General features: G+C 37.0%; 1 protein-coding gene across 1 annotated transcript in view; it reads right to left on the minus strand.

Moving 5' to 3' along the window:
• The window catches only part of FAM241A (family with sequence similarity 241 member A), a 42,804-nt gene extending 20,427 nt beyond the window's left edge, over positions 1–22,377 (minus strand). Inside the window, exon 1 of the mRNA XM_042984031.1 lies at positions 22,059–22,377. Within this exon, the coding sequence (XP_042839965.1) occupies positions 22,059–22,214 (156 nt within the window). The 5' untranslated portion in view covers positions 22,215–22,377. The remainder of the gene's footprint in view (positions 1–22,058) is intronic.
• Between the last annotated feature and the right edge of the window lie 902 nt (positions 22,378–23,279).

The following is a 23,279-nucleotide window of genomic DNA, read 5'->3' on the forward strand; positions in this document are numbered from 1 at the left end:
TGATTGCAGTTTTTAAGTAATTTTCATCAGTTAAATTGTTGTTTTGCTGGTAGAAAAGCCTCCTGAGTTCCTTACTTCATTGTTTTGGAAGTTCTGCCTTGGTTGTTTCTGGACATTAATTATTTTTGATGATGAAATGAGGTACAATTCCTGTAACAGTGAATTGGATGATCCTGAATGGTGGATAGCTATTTTTTTTGAATCAGTCCTGGGACCTTAAGCCTTTGAAGAGTGTTTATTATTTTTCATATGTCCTGTCATGTCAAATTCTGAGTATAAAAGCTCAACTTTTGAGGATCTATTTCATCAAATAGTTCTTCTACTAACACTAAGAAAAGTTTTTTTTTAGTTATATTTAAAGTTTAAATAAAAAAAACAATGAGTTTCTTTTTCCCCCCTTTCTCAGTTCCTTTCACACCCAACATTAAAGAGGCAACTTTCGTTTCTTTTTTTTTTTTTTTTTGTTTTTTTTGTTGTTGTTTAGGAGAGTCTAGCAAGTACTTTAGTTGACTTAACTCATTTTTTAAATTAAGCCTTAGGAAAATTAACCAGATTTTCAAATCTCAGAATAGTTCTGTTTTTCCCTTAGTTGTTATCAATATATTAAATGTCATACCCAAATCTGTTTTTAAAAGTAATTTTAGCATAATTAAAATACTTTTTTTATTAGTATTTATAAGCTCCTGGAAAAGTTTGTAAAAGATGTAGAAATGTGAAAAGTAAATCAAGAATACTCTGAGCATTAAAATAATCACCTTCTTCCTACTCCCCATATTAAATTCCTGGCAGAAAATCATAAGCAAAGAAGACAACATACCAAATACATATAAGAGTAAAACTTAAGTTATCATATATATTCAATATAACATTTATAATTATTTTTTTTTGTAAAAACACTTTTATTTATGGAACCAATCCAATTCAACAAACATGTTTCTGATGCCTGTAATGTATTAGATAAATAAGACTATATCTTTAAGAAGCTAAAAGTTTAGTAAGGAGGTAGACATTTATATAAAAACAAGTATATTTAAGGCAAAATATGATATGTTTAAGAGTGGCAAAATGTTGAAATTGAAGAAGACACAAAAAAAATGGAAAAATATTCCATGCTCCTGAGTAGGAAGAACAAAGATTGTCAAAATGTCAGTACTACCCGAAGCAATCTACATATTCAATGCAATCCCTATCAAAATAACAACAGCGTTCTTCACAGAGCTAGAACAAACAATCCTAAAATTTGTATGGAACCAGAAAAGACCCCAAATAGCCAAAGCTATCTTGAAAATGAAAACCAAAGCAGGAGGCATCACAATCACGGACTTCAAGCTGTACAATAAAGCTGTGATCATCAATACAGTATGGTACTGGCACAAAAACAGACTCTCAGATCAGTGGAACAGAATAGAGAACCCACAAATGGCCCACAAACATATGGCCAACTAATCTTTGACAAAGCAGGAAAGAATATCCAATGGAATAAAGACAGTCTCTTCAGCAAGTGGTGCTGGGAAAACTGGACAGCGACATGCAGAAAAATGAACCTGGACCACTTTGTTACACCAGACACAAAAATAAAGTCAAAATGGATGAAAGACCTCAATGTAAGACAGGAAGCCTTCAAAATCCTTGAGGAGAAAGCAGGCAAAAACCTCTTTGATCTTGCCCACAGCAACTTCTTATTCAACATGTCTCCAGAGGCAAGGGAAACATCAAAATAAAAAAGCTTCTTTCTGCACAGTGAAGGAAACATTCAGCAAAACTAAAAGGCAACTGACGGAATGGGAGAAGATATTTGCAAAGGACAGATCAGAAAAAGGGTTAGTATCCAAACTCTATAAAGGACTTATCAAACTCGACACCCAAAACCACAAATAATCCAGTGAAGAAATGGGCAAAAGACATGAATAGACACTTCTCCAAAGAAGACATCCAGATGGCCAACCAACACATGAAAAAATGCTCAACATCACTCATCAGGGAAATACAAATCAAAACCACAATGAGATACCACCTCACACCTGTCAGAACGGCTAACATTAACAACTCAGGCAACAACAGATGTTGGCGAGGATGCAGAGAAAGAGGATCTTTTTTGCACTACTGGTGGGAATGCAAGCTGGTGCAGCCACTCTGGAAGACAGTGTGGAGGTTCCTCAAAAAATTAAAAATAGAACTACCCTATGACCTAGTAATTGCACTACTAGGTATTTATCCAAGGGATACAGGTATGCTGTTTCGAAGGGGCACATGCACCCTAATGTTTATAGCAGCACTATCAACAATAGCCAAAGTATGGAAAGAGCCCAAATGTCCATCGATGGATGAATGGATAAAGAAGATGTGGTATATATGTATACAATGGAGTATTGCTTGGCAATCAAAAAGAATGAAATCTTGCCATTTGCAACTACATGGGTGGAACTGGAGGGTATTATGCTAAGCAAAATTAGTCAGAGAAAGACAAATATCATATGGCTTCACTCATATGAGGACTTTAAGACACAGAACAGAGGAACACAAGGGAAGGGAAGCAAAAATAATATAAAAATGGGGTGGGGGAAACAAAACATAAGAGACTCTTAAATATGGAGAACAAACAGAGGGTTGTTGGAGGGATTGTGGAAGAGGGGATGATCTAAATGGGTAAGGGGCATTAAGAAATCTACTCCTGAAGTCATTTTTGCACTATATACTAAATAATGTGGATGCAAATTAAAAAAAAAAAGAGTGGCAAAATGTTTGGCATTTAGTTCAAAAAAGGTTAATTTGGTAAAAAAAAAAATTAAATCAGAGTTGGCATAAAACCAAAACCAACAACAAAAACAATTATAAAGACACTGCTTTCAAATATAGTTTGAAAAAAAATGACATGGTGTGTTTAATTGCTTTTGTCTTGTTATATAATACAATAGTTGTGTATAGCACTGACGTGGTATAAACTGATTCTGTGGTTATGAAAAACATCTTTACTTCAGCATTTAATCACCTGCAACGACTCATTGTTGCTTTTTATTCCTCTTCATCTCAAAGGGTGGCCCTATGTAGGGATGCCTTATGTAGACAAATAAAAGACCTATAAACAACAACTGAATAATGTTCAAGTGAAGTTTTTAATGAATTTTACAACATACTTATTAATTTAAAAAATCTTAACATTTACCGAATATTATGTGCTGTGCAGTATTTTAAAGTACTTTGATCTTCAAAACAGAGGAAACTGAGGAAGAAAGATTATGTGATTTCATCAATATTACCTAGTAACTGGTGGAGTGAAGACATACATTTGCGCATTCTGCTCTGAAGCCCGTGTTCTAAAGCTCTGCACTATATGCTTTTTTTAATAAATACAAAACCAATCTTGTAATTATTCGCATTCTATTTGTCTTAATATACCAATTTTTAACAGCGATTCAAACAGTTACACTTGTCTGGATTCATTTACATTCAGCAAAAATGTTAAATTATTTAAAAATGGTTTTGTGATGTTTACCTTTGGCTCACTCTACAGTATAACACCTGGTTTCAAGTGTGATACTTACTATTTGACCAGGATTTAAAATTTGTGTTTTTTTTAAAAAAAATAAATGCCAAACCAATCTCTAATTCTTAATTCCATCAGTGCCCCTACCCCATATAAAAGAAAAGCAGCATAAACTGGCATAAAGACTAAACACATAGAATACTTTAGAGGAAGATTTTTTGGGTTTCATTTTTCTAACTATACTCAGTTTGGGACAGAAAATAACCACGTTTTATTCCCCCCTGCAATCATCTTATCTTAGTAGAATGAACAACGAACTTCTAACGTAGTAGAATGTACTCTAATTATCACTTATAAATAACATAATTTTTGCATGAATATAATTATGAAGAGACAAAAATGAAGGAAGAACAATGACAGAAATAAGGTGGGAGTCAGTTTCAGAGGGATTTGAGACTGAAAAGCCTCCCTTTACCTCAAAATGCTGGAATTCTGTTTCACTCAATCCACTCTACTATCCCACTCAGCCTCTCAGAAGAAAGACTTTTTTTTTTTTTTTTTTTAAAGATGTTGCTACTTTCTTTTAAGGGCAGGAGTCTCACAGTTGCAAAACACCAACAACGGTATCATACGGTGATAAACAAATACGTGAAAACAAATATTAAGAAAGAAGCAATTATAAATTGTAAAAGCCTCTGGGTTACAGATTTAGTCCTTTTGGATTTTATTTTCTCCTTGCAGTTTAGAACCCACAGCCTACCATTTCAACTATGAATTCATAATCCCATGTTCTCTTCCACTGCCTGACTTTCAGTAACCTCCAATTTCCCTGTTCCTTCTTGGCTAAGTGTTATGGTAAAAATTGTGGTATGCCTTGTTATAAAACCACATTGTTTCAGTGTTCCCCCAGTGCTCCTTCCATACTCTCAAATCTTTTCAGCCTCCTCTTGCTGTTAATCTAATTCTTCATATTTATTGTTCCAGATCTTTCCCACTCATCTAACTTCTCCTTCCTTAGAGGTTAGAAGTATTGCTATTTCTTTTTAAGGTTAACCTGTTTTCATAATTCCAAATGCTCTCACCCATACATCTAAGTACAAAAGTGGGTTTATACTATAATACACCTTTTTATTCATAAAACAAAAGAAATAAAATAGAGATCCTGATTGGAATTGTAACCCTTATGTATTAAGCAAGTCACACTTTCTTTAAAAACAAAACCAAGAAAGGCAAAGATGCTACAAAATTAGAGGCACTAGTCGGAATCTAAAGCACCAAGTAGATGAAGACAGATTGTTAAAAGGACGAGTTCTATCACTGAAGGCTGATGTTCTGGTTGCTTGAAAGCAATCATCAATTCTTAAAAGAATCATCAATATTTATGACTTCATGAATACCTCTTTTACATCAGATTTTAAAAGAATAAAATCTTGCCATTTGCAATGACATGGGTGGAATTAGAGTGTATTATGCTAAGTGAAATAAGTCAGAGAAGGACAAATACCATACGATTTCACTTATATGTGGAATTTAAGAAACAGCAGATGAACATAGGGGAAAGAAAAAAAAAGAGAGGGAGGCAAACCATAAGAGACTTTAACTAGAGAGAAAAAACTGAGTGTTGATGGAGGGGTGGTGGGTGGGGAGATGGGCTAAATGGGTGATGGGCATTAAGGAGGGCACTTGTTGGGATGAGCACTGGGTGTCATATGTAAGTGATAAATCACTAAATTCTACTCCTGAAACTAATATTACACTATATGTTAACTAACGAGTATTGAACATTAGAAGAACAAACAAATCAGATTTAGGATAGAAGTTTTAAGTTTGTACCTAGGCTATAAAAGTATAACTTTATGAAAATTTGGAAATTCTACTTTCTTATGCTGTTATATTCTTTTCCGTATTAAATTTGAAGAGATAAACATGGCAGTTATGTCTAATAGAACTATGCAAATATAAAAACCATCCTTGTTAGAATTAATTTGCCTTTAAAGTTAACTCTTTATGGGGCGCTTGGGTGGCTCAGTCGGTTGAGCATCCAACTTCAGCTCAGGTCATGATCTCACAGCTTGTGAGTTCAAGTGCTGCGTTGGGCTCTATGCTGACAGCTCAGAGCTTGGAGCCTGTTTCAGATTCCGTGTCTCCCTCTCTCTCTGCCCCAACCCACTTGCATTCTGTCTCTGTCTCTCTCAAAAAAAAAATAGTCTATGGCCATACCACCCTGAACACTCTCGATCTTGTCTCTCAAAAAAAATAAATAAATATTAAAAAAATAAAAAAAATAAAGTTAACTCTTTATCATTAATTTCTTACTAAGGTCTATAATGAGATTTTGTCTCACAGCAAAGTTAACAGTATTTATGAATATGACAATTTTTAAAAAAGCTATGAAAATGCCACTCATATAACAATGCTTAGGAGTTGTTTATTGTTTTGTACAATAATAGCTTCTTGTTTTATACACTGTGCTTTTTGTCAAATCAGTGACTTGGATGATATTTCTCTTTGCAGTTCTGATTTAACCACTGTGGTGCAATTCTTTTGAAATGAAATGCCCATTAAGTTATCAATCAACCATTTAGATGAAGTGGAGGAAAAAGACTGCCCTTCATTATTTATGGCACTAAAGAATCTGTAGGAATCTGGTTTTGTAAATAAGGTCAAGTATGTGGGCTTATTACACTTCTCATGGAAGAAATACTTTGAAAAACAGTATATCTACATAAAGCCACCTTATTTTATAATGAAGTATAATAGTTGTTTTAATTTTAGTTGAATGGTGATATAGTGAAAAGGACTACAAGTTTTCTGCCCACTGACGTGAAGTCCATAGTTATGTTGTAAAGTTATGATCCTCTCCTCTCAGCACGTTTTGCACCTGCATTTTATGCAAGATGTGCTGTGCCCTACTTGTGGCAAACCTGCACAGACCTGACTGATTTGCCAGACTGACAGCTGCTTACTTTCAGGAAACCACACTCTGGTTCTTGGTGTGTGTCACATCCTCCCTGAGTACCACTAATCTTTGATTACTTAACTCCAACTCCAATAATTCATAATCCTTGACTCACACAGAACAGTCTGCTTTATAAAATAATCCCTTAAGTCAATTTAGTTTAATTCAATAAATAAGAATTGAATGCATACCATGAGCAAAGTAAGTACTGTGGGGTACACAAAATAAATCATCTGTACTCCCTGCCATTAAGCTATTTAATATTTAAGGAAGGATATGTACTCAAATCATATTAAAAAACTGCTGCCCTCTCCCTTACTAATTAAAATGACTTGCAATTTTATAACAGATTCATAGTTTCTTTTTGTTTTTCTGAGCACTACTTCTCAGCTCAGACAACTCTTCAGATTTCTAGACTTGTGTGCTCAACTGCATATTCAGCATTTCCATGTAGATATCTTATAGGAAACTCAAACTCAACATGTTCTGTACCAAACTCATAATCATCTGTCCTAAAATTGGCCCTCCTCCAGGGTCTCCTACCTCAGAGAATGGCACAACACAGAAGTGCAAGCAAGAAGCCTGCTGGTCATTCTAGATGTCTTCACCTCCTTTGTCCCGTTTGGTCTACTTTTGCTGGCTTATTTCCCTCTGAGTTTATGTTAGAACTCCTCAGGGACTTATGTGTAGGCCATCTTCTCATCTTATTCTACCATCTCTCCTGTTGAAGATTTCATGTACTCTAACGATTTTATTAATGCTTATATGGTTTTATATGATTCAGCTCTCACTTTTTAAATCACATCCTGGCCAAGAGAAAATTATTAGCAAAATACTTTTAATCTCTTCAGAAAAAAAAAATCCCTGTAGTTTTGATTTCTGCCCATTTTTAAATGGAGTCCCTGCCCCATCTTTATTTGTTTATTAGCCATTCGTTCAATAAGCTTATTAAACACACATATTCCAAGCCTTTGAGCCTCACAAAAACATCATTAGGTGGGTGTTGTTGGACTCTAGACGTCAAGTGACTTTCCTAGAATCAGACGAGCAGCCAGGATTTGAAGGCAGGAGACTTCTGACTATAAATCTGAGCTTTTTCCAATAAATTGTGATGCAAACCTTAGTTCAAAAGAACTGAACCAGGCATTAAGAAGAAAGCAAATATGTTAAATAAATTCATTATAAGGTGTGATTATATGATACACCTTAGGAAATTTACTTTTTAAGAGATGAAATTTGTAAGTCCATAATTTACTTTTTCCTCTCTTCTTTCCACAAAGAATTTGAATTTACTTACAGTACGAACAAATGAAATAGTAATAAAAAATAGAGAACTGGAAGGTGGGGTGGGTGAGAAAGAACTGAGAAACTAGACTGGGGAAATATATGTTACCACAATTACTAAACCCGAACCTCAAATTTGGCTCTACCTCCAAGGAAGTCAAAGCAAAAGAAGGGGCACAGTCAAGTAATTCTCACTTCCTTTAGGTCTCTGCTCAAATGTCAACTCAGTGAGCCTTTCCATGATCCCCTTATTTAAAACAATAACCCTCCTCCGTGACCACACTCCCTACACCTTCCCTTTTATTTTTTCCATAGCACTTATAACCCAGTGATGTACTTGTTCATTTATTCATTGTCTCGCCTCCTACTACAATGCAAGATTAATGAAGAGAGCAATTTGAGGCTGTTTCGTTTGTTTGTGTCCTGGGTGCCTAGAGCATTGCCTAGAAAATAGTAGGAGCTCAATAAATTTTTTGAATGAATGAATAAAAAGCTATTGAGAAAGTATACGCTAGCCAGAAAAATAAGGAACAAATACTACAGAAAACTGTCTATAATACAATAACTATAATCAGTTGTTAAAGTAATTGCTTTTAATATGATACAAATGAAGAAAGAAAATATCTTCGGTATATGGCCAGGTTGTTAAAGCAACTGAAGTCTTAAAACAGTATCAAGTATAGGGTGTCCGAAGACAGATTTCCAAATAGTGAATCATTTAAACTCCAAAAGGAAAATATTATTATCCAGAAATGGCAGAATCATTTATCCTTTTAATTATATTACTATTAAATAGACTATGTATACATATTGAATAATGAAGAATAATGAAGAATAATGAAGAAGTTTGGTATTTAATTTTTTAATTTATTCTCCAGTGTTTTATACTGGGTAATTTTATTGATACAAGGATGGTCACACTACATGGTTAACTCTCTATGAAGAAATTACTTTGTTGTTTCCCTTCTTTAAATTTAAAACTTAAATTAATGTACTTCTACACTCCTGTGAAACTCTTAAGTTGACAAAGTTGTCTTTGAAACCAATAACCATTCAATAAGTGCTAGGATGATAGGAACAAGAGTTGGAATTTGTGTGCTAAATAAAAACTAGGCATAAATGTGAAAGCAGCAATCTTGTTCTCATCAAAATTTTTCAGTAGTTATCTTGGGGGACCCGAACGGCTCGGTTGGTTAAATGGCAGACTCTTGATTCAGCTCAGGTAATGATCTCTGGGTTTGAGAGATCAAGCCCTGTATTAGGCTCTACACTGACAGTGCACGGAGGCTGCTTGGGATTCTCTCTCTCCTTCTCTCTCTGCCCCTGCCCATTCGTGCTCCCTCTCTCTCAGAATAAATAAATAAACTTAAAATTTTTTTTCAGTAGTTATCTTAGAATCTGGTAATTTTAGCTATATAACCCAACAGAAAGAACTTCAAATATAAATCAATCTTTGCTTTTCACATACATATAAATCAGGTATTTTCATATGTATATTGAATGTATATATACAGTATTACCATGGAAAAAGATTAGAATTAATATTTTCCAGCAGCACGAGACATTATAAAAGGAGAGACCAAATACTCTCACTATCCAAAAATTAATCTACTCTTTTAGAAATTACTTTCTTTATTACTATAGCGAAATTAAGAATAAACAAAAAAATTTATAGAAACTATGCATTGTTTAGACTATTGTTTAACCTTCATAGCTTTTGAGCTATTTTATCTCTATAAATTACTGATAATCAAAAGCAATTAAAAATAATTCTTATCTATAGATACACAAATTAATTCTGTTCCTGTGGAGTTTTAATTGTCTTCCCTCCCCTGCCTACGGGAAAAAGGCAGTTTCACGTCCATTTGTAAGTTTATTTCAACATATCTTTTCCCCGTAAACATTTTCAATTCTTTGATTTCACCTGTGAATCAAACAGGGGAAACATTTGCTTGGGTCAAACAGGGGAAACATTTGCTTACTTAACTCATTAATGATGAGTTAAGTAAAGTCCTTAACGTGATCACTTTATATTTAATGACCACTATATTTTACCTTTTTTTTTTTTTTTTTGAAAATTATCCTTTAACAATGCCATTATTGAAATGACTGATCTGAATTTTAATTTCTGTTAGTTCTGGGTATTATTTTTTATCTTTTATATGTTGAGCTCAAGAAAAATTAAAAATAAATTTCCAAATTTAGACTAATTACATAAGTTAATACCAGTTAGTATTCTAATTTCCTGTGTTCATTAGCCTTTCACTTTCTTGATAGTGTGGTGGTCTTAAAATACAGCATATTAAGGAACATGATCTTTGCCTAAATTCTTACAAGTATTTTACCAGGATTCTTAGTTCAATGCACGATTAACACTACTAGTTTCTTTTCTGTTGATTCTGACGATAGAGTATGTTTCTGTTATATATAAAGTCCTTTCTCTTTTGAAACGAAGTCTTGTCATAATTGCCCCTAGGAAGCCACATTACTTCAGCAAAGACATCAATTGAGTTTTTACCAGCAGCGTTGTTTTCGGTAGAAGTTTTTATAGACTCTATACTATAACTTAGGGATGCCAAAATAATTGAAGCATTTGCCATATAATGTGATCTCTGCTCTCATGTTTTTCTGTGAGCCAATGGGGGCGGGGAGTGGAAAGCAGCAGAGAATAAACACTTTAACAGACAAATTATTAACACAATTTCAAATAGTGAGAAGATCTATAAGGAACATACAACAGAATAGTGGAATAGAGGAAGTTGGGTTGGGTCAGAGGTTCTTTGTACACGGCAAGCAGAGCTGGGATCTTGGAGAGGTAACAGGTTGATGACATAAGATCTGTCAAAGGAAGATTTGGGGCTAAGAGTCCAGGCAAAGGCCATGAGACAGAATTAAGGTGGCTATGATCTTGATCTTGACTTGTGATCCATGTTAGAAATGTATTTTATACCTTGACCCAGTACATATAAAGTTCTACAAAAGGACATGCATAGCATGTGTGATAGATTCTAACACTTTTTAAAATCTATTTTATCCTGTTCACAATCCACTGAATTGATTTCATGGCCCAACACTAGCTTGGTGGTTAAGAACTCAGGCTTTAAACATGGGTTTGAATCACAAGTCTGCAACTTACTAGCTGTGATACTTTGAATATGTTACTTAACCTCCCTGTGCTAAGTTAAAGTGGGGGCAATAATAGTATGTACTAGTGAGGTTTGATACAAGATTTCCCTCCAGAAAGACTGAATCAATTTATACTTTTATTCTTAGGTCATATGTCATTTCTTTAAACCCACACCATTTACCTTTTTAATCTTTAACAACTTGGTTAGTGAAAAATAATTCCTAATAGTTTTAAATTGCATTTATTTTATTTCTAATGAGACAATACATTTTCCTGCTCCTTGGACATTACATATAATTGCAATTTTTATTTCCTACAAAATGTACACAAAATTACATTAAATACAAACATTTACTAACCATATAAAACTTCACCTAACTGCAGCATTATATATTATAATTTATAACATGTTTATGATTAGATTTATAACTTATTTACCATTTCTAACTAACTGCAAAGTTATAGTATTTATTTACACTTATCTCCTACTAAATTACATAGAACCAATAAAGGAAAAAAAAACTTTTTGAGGAGATAAAAATCAATGAGAATATCAGCTAGATCTTCTTTAAGTTGGTTTGATTTATTAAGGTATAATTTACATACAGTTCAATCTACCCTTTTTAATGTACAGTACTATAAATTGTTTTTTAAAATTATTATTGAAGTATAATTGACACACATATTAGTTTCAGGTTTACTATCAGGTAGTTCTTGAATTAGTCTATTAAATTATTATAAACTGAAAAGTACTAAAACTTGTATTCATTTTCATTTTAACAAATGGAATCCAATATTTTATTTTATTACTTACTTTATTAAGTTTTTAAATTTTAGTTCCAGTATAGTTAACACTCAGTGTTATATTAATTTCCGGAGTACAATATAGTGATTTAACACATCCGTACATTACTCAGTGCTTATCATGATAAGTGTACTCTTTAATCCCGATCACCTATGTCACCCCATCCGCCACCCACCTCTGGTAACCATCAGTTTGTTCTCTATAGTCAAGAGTTAGGGTCCAATATGTTAAATCATAGTTGCAAACATACCCAAATGAAACCATCAAGTATTCAAAAAGATAACACACAATTTCAGCCAAAGCTATCAAACATATTTAAAAAGTTGCTTAAGGCTGGCTCAGTCAGTAAGTCAGTAGAGCATGTGACTCTTGATCTCAGGATGGTGAATTTGAGCCCATCCTTGGGGGAAGAAATTACTTAAAAAAAGTTGCCTATTGTGAGGAAGAGAATGGTTACATAAAGAAAAAAATTAAGAAGAAAAGGGCTGTGCATGAACATGAGATAGTATTAGGCCATGAAGTAAAGAAAATGATTAATTCAAGCTGCAGGGTAAAAATTTCTATGTTTTGTGCTTTTCTTAAAATCTACGTATTTTTTAAGTTATGAACTACCTAGTGACAATGAATACCTTGTATGTGCAGGGCGGTATGATAGATGTTACCACAAGATAGAATAGCTTGTCTATTTAAAGTAGCCAAAATCAAACATCTTTCCTTAAAAATGATTTTCCTTTTTAATTCTCAACTGCAGAAGTGACAATAGGTTCTGTTACATGTTATTACTTCTGAGCACCATGGAATCAGGAATTCTGAACTCAATCAGACTGATGAAATTTGCTGGTCATGGGAAACAGATGTAAGTTCCCTGCCTCTTTGGATGGTCTGCATATGTTCAAGTAAAATTTTGAGCAAGAAGATAAAACAACAAAAATCATTTTTTTCAGATTAGTTGAAAAAGAGAATTAAAAAAAATCTCAGAGATGTTAGAAAATATTATATCAAAGAGAATATAGTAAAATCCACACATAGAAATTTAATTTCCTTAACACTGTGTCTAGATACTAAGTATTAATAATTTTATTATTACTGTATATAATTTTATTATTTATTTTACATATATTATACAATATGATATATTATAAATTTTATTAATCAATTTTAATATAATTTTATTTAATAATTTCACTTTCCATAAAGTTCAAAGCATTTGCACTGTTTTCTTGTTGTTCAGAACTCTGATAAGCTATAGTTGATGCTGTAAGAAAACAGCAAGAACAAATAAAGCCAATCATTTCCTCCTCCTTTGCCAAGATAAAGTGTAGCTGCCCATGAAGTTAGATGGAGAAAAAACGCTGGATATGGGGAAAAAAAAAATAGATCAGAAGATGGAAAATGTCTTTTGCATCACGTTAACTAGAAAGTCAGTTTCACTGCTGGAATGAAACTACTCTTTGCTTGTCTTATTTATCATTTCCCTTAAACACACAAACACACACACACACACACACACACACGCACACCATCACACACACAATATACTTACTGAACTAAAATATGACCAATAGGGACTCCTAAGGTTTTTGAAGGCTGCTACAGCAAGATAAGATTGCAATTCCAGAGAAGGCAGAAAAGGAAGATAGTGTCCTAAGGCTTAAAGAAGGTGGGAATAAAGATAAAGAGTTTCTACTTAGGCCTCTCAGGACAAGGTTCATGTCATAGAACTTCTAGTTTTTCCCTTTATTCTTGCTTTACCACTTCTATTGAATAGGAAATTGAGAATAACTTGAATAGAGGAAGATGGATACTCTTTTTCCCAGGAAGGACCAATGAGTCACAATAGGAAAAAAAAGAAGTCAACTGAAGAGCTATACCAAAAGCAATGTAATTTAGGTTGGCAGGTTATTTATTTTTAGAGAAATTAAACAGTTAATTTATTTGATTTTTAGATTAGTAACTCTTAATACTTTATTCAATATCTAAGTAATATTTATTATGTAAACCTGAATATTATATATACTAAAATATAGTTTTTTTTTTTTTTTAAATATAGTTTTATGATGTGGTTTGGTGAGAGGAATAAGAAGGGAACCAGAGAAAAATGAGAGGAAAGGTGGGGATAAAATAGGGAGCTAATATTCACTGAGGGTCTATTACATGCCAGGTATTTTGTAAACAAAATGTTACCAAATCCTCATAAGAACTTCAAGCAGTGGGTGGCATTATATCTGTTACAATGAGGAAATTGTCTCTGAGGGACTAAGGAATGATAAGGCTAGTAAAATAGTAAAGTCAGAATTCACAGTTAGAACTGTCCTACTCCACAACCTTTTTCATTGTTCCATAACGCTGAGCCTCTACAGAGGAGAGGAGGTAGTAGAGAGATGTACAGAGAAAAAGAGAAAGTGGCTGAGATGGCTAGAGATGTATAAGAGACAATGGGAGAATGAGACACTCGATATGGACAGACAGAAAGGAGATGAGTGGTAGGAAAGGGTCAGAGAAAGGATGTGAAAAAGAGACAGCAAAATGGAGAAAGTTGTTTAAGAGAAGTTGTTGGAAGAAGAGATAAGAGAAATAATCAGGGGCCACCTGTTTGGCATGCAGGCTTCAATATTTGGAATATCTCTTAGCAGAGTAATTTTTCTTGACAACTGAAACTACTATAACCCTAATACAGTTTAAGAGGGGTTTCTCACCTTTGGCACTACTGACGTTTGGGTCACATAATGTTTTGTTGTAAGTGGCTGTTCTGTGCATTATAGGATGTTTAGCAGCATCCCTGGACTATTTCAATTAGAAATAGTAGTAGCCCTCTAGTCTTAACAATGAAAAATGTCTACAGACATTGACAAATGTCCTCTACAAGCAAAACTGCTCCAGTTAAAAACTACTGATTTAGAGGTTTCACTCTGAATAATGATAAAAAATGAACAAAAGATGCCTACCATATGCAAAATTATTCCCTGAGTTACTCTAGTGACTGGATGTCCTTGGAAACAAGATTAGGTTAAGTTTATGGCTGAATTCACTAAACTCATAAACACTATAGTTCTTGCTTGAAAACTGCTTTTAAAAGTGTGAAAGGGAACAGATCTTGCTACTCAAAACATGATCCCTTCACCAACGATGTCAGCATCATCTGGGGGCTTATTAGGAAGCACGTCAGGCCTCACCCCAGAGTTACTCTATCAGAACCTGCATTTTCATGAGAGGCATAGCTATGTCCATGGCTTTTCTTGATGGTGATTCCTGACTCGTGGCCCTGTCAATCTTGGGAGAATATCATTCAGTTTCTTCAATCCTTCTCCCCAGCGTCACCCCCACCCAGTTGACCGAACCACTTTCTAGGACACACCATTCAGTGAGACGTGGTGGTGAACTCTGGCTCTAAATATTCATGACTGAGGGATTCTTGCACAACACAAAGTTAGGGTGGGCCACGGGGGTGCAGCCACTCTGTAGCTGATCTGCTGCCTCACCGAGTGCCTCACCCCAAAGCTGCACTGGGGTCCATAATTGCTTTCCTTTTCCCCAGATGCTCCTCCAGCTTCTCCAACTCCTCGCCCAGATGTGTGAGTTTAGTCACTTGAGAAAAGGCCCTAGCTCTAGCAGGTCACCCACATTGGCAAGGTTGGACACAGTGAAAGCCAAGGTTCCAGTTTTCCTGGAGTTTCAGTGCACGCTTATGGGTCCAGACTGCTCCCGCTTCTCCCCATTATTTATACCCATCTTTTCTTCCTTACTGCCTGCCCAGTGGACTTCAAGCTCATATTCAGACATGATTCAAAAGACTTACAGACTGCTTAACCAGTTCCCACAATTGCTTAAGACCAAATTCCTCTGTTAAATAAATAAGACACATATAAAGAAATAATTTAAAGTGTGAAAAGAAGTAGGTATGAACAAATATCTAGTTTGAACTCCACAGTGTAAGGGAGAGGAGCAGATTTATCAGAGACTGTTCTCCCACTGTGTGGGAAGCCTCTTTGCATATAAGAAAAAACACTGGCTTGAGAATTGGAGACCTGGGTACTGGTCTTCTCCAGTACTAGTTAGTTGTGGGACCTATTACAAATGACTGGTTTGGGGGACAACCGTTGTCTTCTCACACCTCACCAAGAGTTCAAATATACCCTTCTAGGGAATAGTTAAATAACTTTCTTACATATATCTATTACTGCTACTCTGTTGAAGGGCAAATATGGTGAATACTATAGACCGACTTGCTTATCCTCTATTCCCTTGCCACTCAAAGTGTGGCACGTGGACATAGCATCAGCATCACTTGGGTGCTTGTTAGACATGGATAATCTTAGGCCTCACCCAGAGCAAAGAAATCACAATCTGCATTCAACAAGAGATGATCTGAATACACATTAAAACTGAGGAGCGACTTCCTCCTAGGGTGACTTTCTAAATGCAGAGGCTAGAAAAATTGAAAACAACATTTCTTAGATTTCTTTTCAGTGTGGGTTCCAGTTGAAAATTAGGTCCCAAAGCTAACATTTACATGGTTATTATGTGCTAAGGACTGCTTTAAGCACTTTCCACACATTATTAACTCATGTAATCCTCCCAACAATCCTATAAGATTGATACAACTATTATTCCTTTTATACAGATGAAGAAACTGAAGCCTGGAGAGGATAATTAACTTGCCCAAAGCTATAGTTAGTAAGTGGCAAAGTTAGGATTCAAACCCAGGTATTCTGGGTCTAGAATCTGTCCTGTTGGCCATAGTTTTAATAGATCAAAGAGAAAGCATAAGGCTTCTTTCTGCTGAAGTTTTTTTTTTTTTTTTTTTTTTTTTAACAGATAGTCCTGTAGCACAAACTCTGGCAAGTACTTAAGTGCTTTTATAAAGATTTCTTCATTTATTCACCTACATATCTATGAACCAGTATTGATCTGAAAGTTCTAGGCATCACAAAGGCAAGAAATCGAAATGAAACATTACTATTTGAAAGGAAGCAAAATCAACCTTATCTATAGACTGGATGATTATATACCTAGAAGATGCAAAATAATGAAGTCTAAGAGATACTAGTATTTATTAGCATTAGAATTAATAAAATAATTTAGGGAAGTAGCTAATTAAAAACTAAATATATATAACCAGTAGCTAGAAACCAGCAGCAAAAGAATGATTTGTGGGAAAAAAATCCCATTCACAATACCAACAAAAATATAAGTTTAATATAGATTTTAGTATTTATAACTACTATATAGGATTATAAAGCCCGGGAGAAATTGGAATATTCAATGACTGGGAGAAAAAACAGATTAGCTCCATACCTCACAGAACACATAAAGTTATTCTAAACAGAATAAGCACATAGAAATAGAAAAATAAAATCATTGATACACACATACACACATGAAAATATTGGTGGATATTTAACTGATTGTAGGATTAGAAAGAATGTTCTAAACAGATATAGACGTGTATATATTATGTGTGTGTGTGTGTGTGTATGTGTGATTGGTGTGTATGAAATTACCAAAATAAATTCCTTTAGCTAATAAAAATGTAAAGCATTTCGAAATCAAAAAAATCATAAACAAAATTATAAAGTAAATTGTAAACAGAGAAAATATTTTTCATCAATGTGAAATAAGAGATTAATACCTTATAATAGTGTCAAAAAAGTTCAAAGAACATGATTAAAAAGAAATAAAACTGCTCAATAAATATATGAAAGGTTTAGTAAACCTCTCTAGCAAGATCTTACAACATAAGATAATTTTGGCCTACTGACTTGGCAAAGATTAATCCATAAATTATACCATTCATTACAGGCATGGATGGTTTCCAATCAGTGCTCTCACACACCAATACTGGAAGTATACATTGGTGTGACCTTTCTTGAATGCAACCTTTTAGAATGTTACAAGAAGCTTCAAAGAGTTTGACTCATTGACCTACTTCTTCCATTTCTAGGAATCTATTGCACGTTAGAATGTTGAAGATTTACAAGCAAAGATTTTCATTGCAGCATTTTTATAGAAGAAAGTTTAAAACAACTTAAAAGCACAGCAGTAGAGAAGTGGACTCTTAGACAGCCCTAAAAATAGTTTTTACAAATAATTTTTGATAACATGGGAAAATTACACAGCGTGCTAAATTGTTGAAACAAGAAAGCAAATTCAATTACACTAAAACATGCTAAAAAATATATGTGTGTATATATACGAGTATGGTAATATGTGAGAGAAAAAGAGAGATAAATGTACTAATACCAAATGTTTGAGATATATTTTTTTTAGTGTTTGATATTTTTTAACAAAATGTTACTCGGACTGGGATGTTAAATGTTTTTGTCTTCTTCCTTAGATTTTTTTTTATATTCCTACATTTCCCAGAGTACATTACTTTCACAATCATAAAGAAAGATCTTAGAGCTAAAGATAATGTTTCTAAAGTCAGTTGGAGGATAATGGGATCTCTGTGCTCTAGGAGGTAAGCAGGGCCATCTTAGGTTATTCGGGTTGTGAACTGCCACATCTGAAAGCAGATGCTATTCACGCTGTAAGCATCTAATAAAAGGACTGGAGATGTTTAGCCTTTCAGCTATGCAGCAGATCAGAGACTCTCTTATAAAAAGCCACCTGACGTTCGCAGTCATTAACATACTTGAATCATCTTTCATGCACAAAATGAACACACGTGGGATAGTTACACCATGTCCCTTTAATCCCTTGGGCATTTTGCCTCTCTCCCTTGCTTATCTCTTAGATGCCTGACTCCTACTTCAAACTTGACACAGTTGCTTCATCTAAGGGACTCCTTTTATTCTTTCCAGTGGAGGCCTCCTTTGTCAATCATCCTACCTGGAGAGACTCAGGCCAGAAGGACAGAGGAAACTTAGTTTCCTCTCAGGTAAAGCGGCATTTAAGGACAAATAGTAAAAAAAAAAAAAAAAAATGCTGTGACAATATCTTAGTTATTAGGAAAATATCTATATTAATACCAGTATTTCAGTATTACATGTAATAATGCCAAGATATAGATAACATTCTGAGCTGGTATCACAGGATGAGCCAAAGATAGGATTTGTATGGTCAAAGCTGCTACAAGAGCCTTCCAACTGAGGGAAGGGCATGAGCCTTTCAGCCAGAAGTGGAAAGAAAAATCAGTGAAGGAAAGGATGCATGTGGAGGAACCTTTAGCCTGGGGAATAGCTAATGGAAGAAATCTGCTTCATCAAATTATCAAGTAAGGGCGAAACTCTGTGAGGAAAACAGAGACAGGAAGGAATTTCATACAAAAGAATTAGGGACTGAAAAAACTCACTGAAAGAGCTGAAAGAGCAAAAGTCAGGCGCCTTCTGGAGGTAGGTATTGTGTTCAAGAGCACACACACCACCACGGCCTTGATCCAGATAGAAAGGCACCTCCATGGTGACTGCTGCCGCCACAGCCACTGATGCTGCCAATTGTCTGTCCCTCAACAGCCATAAGACTAGGACTGTGGAACACCAAGTGAGTGTGCTAAGCAGAAAAGACACCAGGAAGGTGGCCTCTGCCTCATTTCCAGCTAATTAGTTTTGGTTTTGTTTCTGTTCATATCATTGTTTCTGTGGAAAAATTCATCTTCAATTCCAAAATACTAGTTCACAAACCAAATTTTCAAAAAATTCTGTTTGTAATTTGGAGTCCATGTGCCCTGAAAATAGCAAACACATACCATCCCTTAAAGAAAAACTAAATGAAACAACTTCTTAGGATATGTTTTATAGTCACAGAAATCATTTATCTCTCCCTCAAGTTTTTTTTTTTTTAAGTTTATTTATTTTTGAGAGAAAGAGAGACAAAACGTGAGCAGGGGAGGGGCAGAGAGAGAGGGAGACACAGAATCTGAATCAGGCTCCAGACTCTGAGCCGTCAGCACAGAGCCCGATGTGGGGCTCGAACTCATGGACCACAAGATCATGACCTGAGCCGAAATCAAGAGTCAGATGCTTAACAGATTGAGCCACCAGGTGCCCCATCCCTCAGGTATTTTTATATTGGTGGTTACCATCATTGAAAGGGAATGCATAAAAATTTAAATTTCATTGGCAGGACTTGAGAAAAAAAAAGAAAAGAAAACAAGCTTGGCAATCATATTATCAATAAATGATTTATCACAAAAGCTTGCTTCTTACACCAATGGGTTGTGTTGCCCCAATTTTTCATTCATTTTTGGTGTCTTGATAAGAAATTGTTTTTTTTGGTGCTGAAATAGGGGTAAGTGCATATCTCAAGTGTAATTTTCAATTACTAGGTATGTAGGCTTAGAGTACATAAATATATCATCTAATAAAATATAATATTTCCAGGGGCACCTGGGTGGCTCAGTCAGTTAAGCATTCAACTTCGGCTCAGGTCATGATCTCACGGTTCGTGGGTTCAAATCCCATGTAGGGCTCTTGTGCTGACAGCTCAGAGCCTCGAGTCTGCTTCGGATTCTTTGTCTCCTGCTGTGTCTCTTCCCTGCTCACACTCTGTCTCTCTCACTCTCTCAAAAATAAATAAACATTAAAAATGATAGTAATATTTTCAAACATTTCAAAGGAGTACAGGAAAGCAAATTACCATGACAGGCAATGACAGAAGCAGGTATGCAAAGTGGTAAGATACATGTTTTCTAGGCTACATGTTTCATTTTTTTTTGTTTGTTTCATCCTTTTTCTTTGTACCATAAGCAATTTTGGTAAGACCAGAGATACTGATGACGTGAAATCCACAGAAGTGTAAATGAAGTAATGTTTGACACGCTCCCTTATAATCATTTGAAAATTTACTTCGAGAACCTCAGTCAAATGTACCTGCCTTAGCACCACCACCAATGGAGTTCCTGTTGCTGTTTTCTTCACTTTTCCAGATGAACTAAAGCAAGAGGAAACCAAACCCGTTAGCTACTGAGTCATGGTACAGTTAGAGGGGGGCACTAGGAAGGGAATCAGGAAGATCTCCTAGCGACAAATTATTTGCTTCAGTCACCATGCCATCTCTTATATTGCCATTAGGATGAAAACTGCACTTCCACATGGTGAGTAAGACTAACGCCAAGGCATATTTTGTATGTGCCACACATTGGTACTTCTGTTTTCTTTATTTTTAAATGTTTTCAGTGTTTATTTATTTTTGAGAGAGACAGAGCGTGAGTGGGGCAGGGGCAGAGAGAGAGGGAGACACAGAAGCTGAAGCAGGCTCCAGGCTCTGAGCTGTCAGCACAGAGCCCACGCGGGGCTCAAACTCACAGACCGTGAGATTGTGACCTGAGCCGAAGTCCCACGCTTAACTGACTGAGCCACCCAGGCGCCCCAGTATTTCTGTTTTCTAAATGCAATGTTGAAATACTAGAAGTTATACTTTATCTATTAATGCATTTGGTGATGACACTGGAGTTTGTGAAATGTGACAAAAAGGACAGATGGAGAAGAATAACAAGAGGGGACAGGTATCAACGGATTGTCCCAACAGTAAATAGGCTGTAGTAAAGGCAAATAATCATCTGAATTCCTGCTCCTTAACGTGATTCCGCAGGTTGGCTTATCTCAGTTATTTTTGAAGGTCTAATTACTGTCTTTGCTGGTGAAAAGCTATCTTCCATATAATTCAGCTTCTTTGATTAAATTTCTTGCCTAATCTTGAAGACATCTGATATGCTGTAATGCCTATTATCATACTTCATTTAATGAGAACAAATTCAGAGAGTTTCAAAAATTACCCAACTTCTCCTTTCCCTTATGAAAGCTGGCCTCTTAGTACTTCTTTCCCTTTGGTACGAACTGAAAGCAGTTTTCTTGCTTTTTCACTTTTAGCATGAAGTTTAGATCTCATCTGTGTTCATGTGAAGAACCTGCTCTTGGAGAGTCCCCGTCAAGATAGCTATTGTAATACTCGCTCCTACACATGCCGTGAGACACTGATTGCACATCTAGAGAAATACACCCACACCTTTCAGAGGCTCTAGGTGTGTGTTCAGAAATGCCAAGATGGAGGGCAGGAAGGGACCAGCTGTCCCCTACAGCACAGCACGGGGGTATGGACTTGAAGTTGAAAAAAAAAAGTGTTTACATGTAGGGCTTTGGGATTAGTGACCGTTATGGAGGGTACTTCCCCAGAGCCCTGGGCGCCAGCCTGAGCCTCCTCTGCCCGACAGCTGGGGAAGGGCCGCGCTGACCCCGGCAGGCACGCGATCCCAGGGCACCGGCCACACCGCTGGCGCACGACCCCGCTGCCCAGCCCCGAGCGCGCCGTCTAACCTCTCCTCGGGGAAGCTCTCCCGAACGCCGCGGCCACCAGCGCCCCGCGCCGAGCAGAGCACAGGCGCCGCCCGCCCGCCCACTTCCCTCCGCCGCCGGGTGGGGCTCGGGAAACCGGCCGGGCCGCGCCGCCCCTCCCCACTCACCTGCTCACGCTCCGCCAGCGGCCGCTGCCCGCGCCGCCGCGGGCTCGCCCCGGGCTCCCTCTCCGTCCCCGCCGCCGGCCGCTCCGCCAGTGCGTCCCCGTTCTCGTCGCGTTCCCCGCCGGTGCCGCTGCCAAGCAGCTCCCCGGCCGAGCACATCCCGTAGCCAACTCCCGCCGCCGGGACGGCCGCCGGAGGGGCCAAGCGTGAAACGCCAGGCAGCGGCCGTCAGACGAGGGCCGCCCTGAGATCGGCCGCGCGGCCACAGACAGGAGCCTCCCGAGCGCGCCCCGCCGGCCAGGGTGCCAGAAGTACCAGCCCAGCCCGGCCTCTCCTGTCACCGGCTCGCCCCGCCCCGGCCCCGGCCCCGGGGGCGGAGCGCACCCGGGGGAGGGGCCACGACGGGGGGCGGAGCCAACAGGGGCGCGCGCGCGCGCGTGTGTGCGACCTAAGACGGGATGTGTGCGTGTTGGCGCGCGTTTGTAGGACTGTGTGTGTGTGTGACTATGTACATTAGCAGACTATGTATGTGTGTGAGATTGTGTAAGATGAGAGTCTGTGTGTGTATGAGATTGTGTGTGTGAGACTGTTAGAGGGTGTGAGAGTGATTATGTACTACATAACAGAGAAATTGGAAGAGATTGTGTGTGACAGGGTGTGTATGTGTGTGTGGAAGTGTTAGGAAAGGAGTGTGTGAGAGAGAAAGTGTGTGTATGTAAGAGACTGCGAAGGAGAGAGCACGTGTGCGTTGGGGTGTGTGTGTAACACACAGTCACGCTCCAGTGGGGTACCTCTGTTCTTGCCTGGCCCTGGGGCTGTGCCTGGCTGTGCTGCTGCATGCCTGTCCCGAGTAGCGGTGCATCCTGTGCAAGTAATACACACTTCTCTGTCTCTTTTGTTCCTTTTGGCTTGCGTCTTGTGTCTCTCTGAAGGTCGGCGTCTTTGTCTCTGTTAAGCGTTTCTCTGGTGTGTGTTGGTTGTTGGGAGTCTTGGGAGCATTTGGTAGTGTATCTGCCTTTGTGTATATTTCTAGAAATGGGCAAGAATATGTCTGTCTCTTTTAGTGGATGGTAAGGGGGATACAACTAATTTATAAATCTTTTCCTTACTACCTGTGATATTGTGATTTATAATAAATATACAGTTGACCCTGGAAGGACGCAGGGGTTAGGGACACTGACCTGCACAAAAATTCATGTATAACTTTTGACTCCTCCAAAACTT

This window comes from Panthera tigris, chromosome B1, assembly GCF_018350195.1.
Source record: "Panthera tigris isolate Pti1 chromosome B1, P.tigris_Pti1_mat1.1, whole genome shotgun sequence".
Lineage (NCBI taxonomy): Eukaryota > Metazoa > Chordata > Mammalia > Carnivora > Felidae > Panthera > Panthera tigris.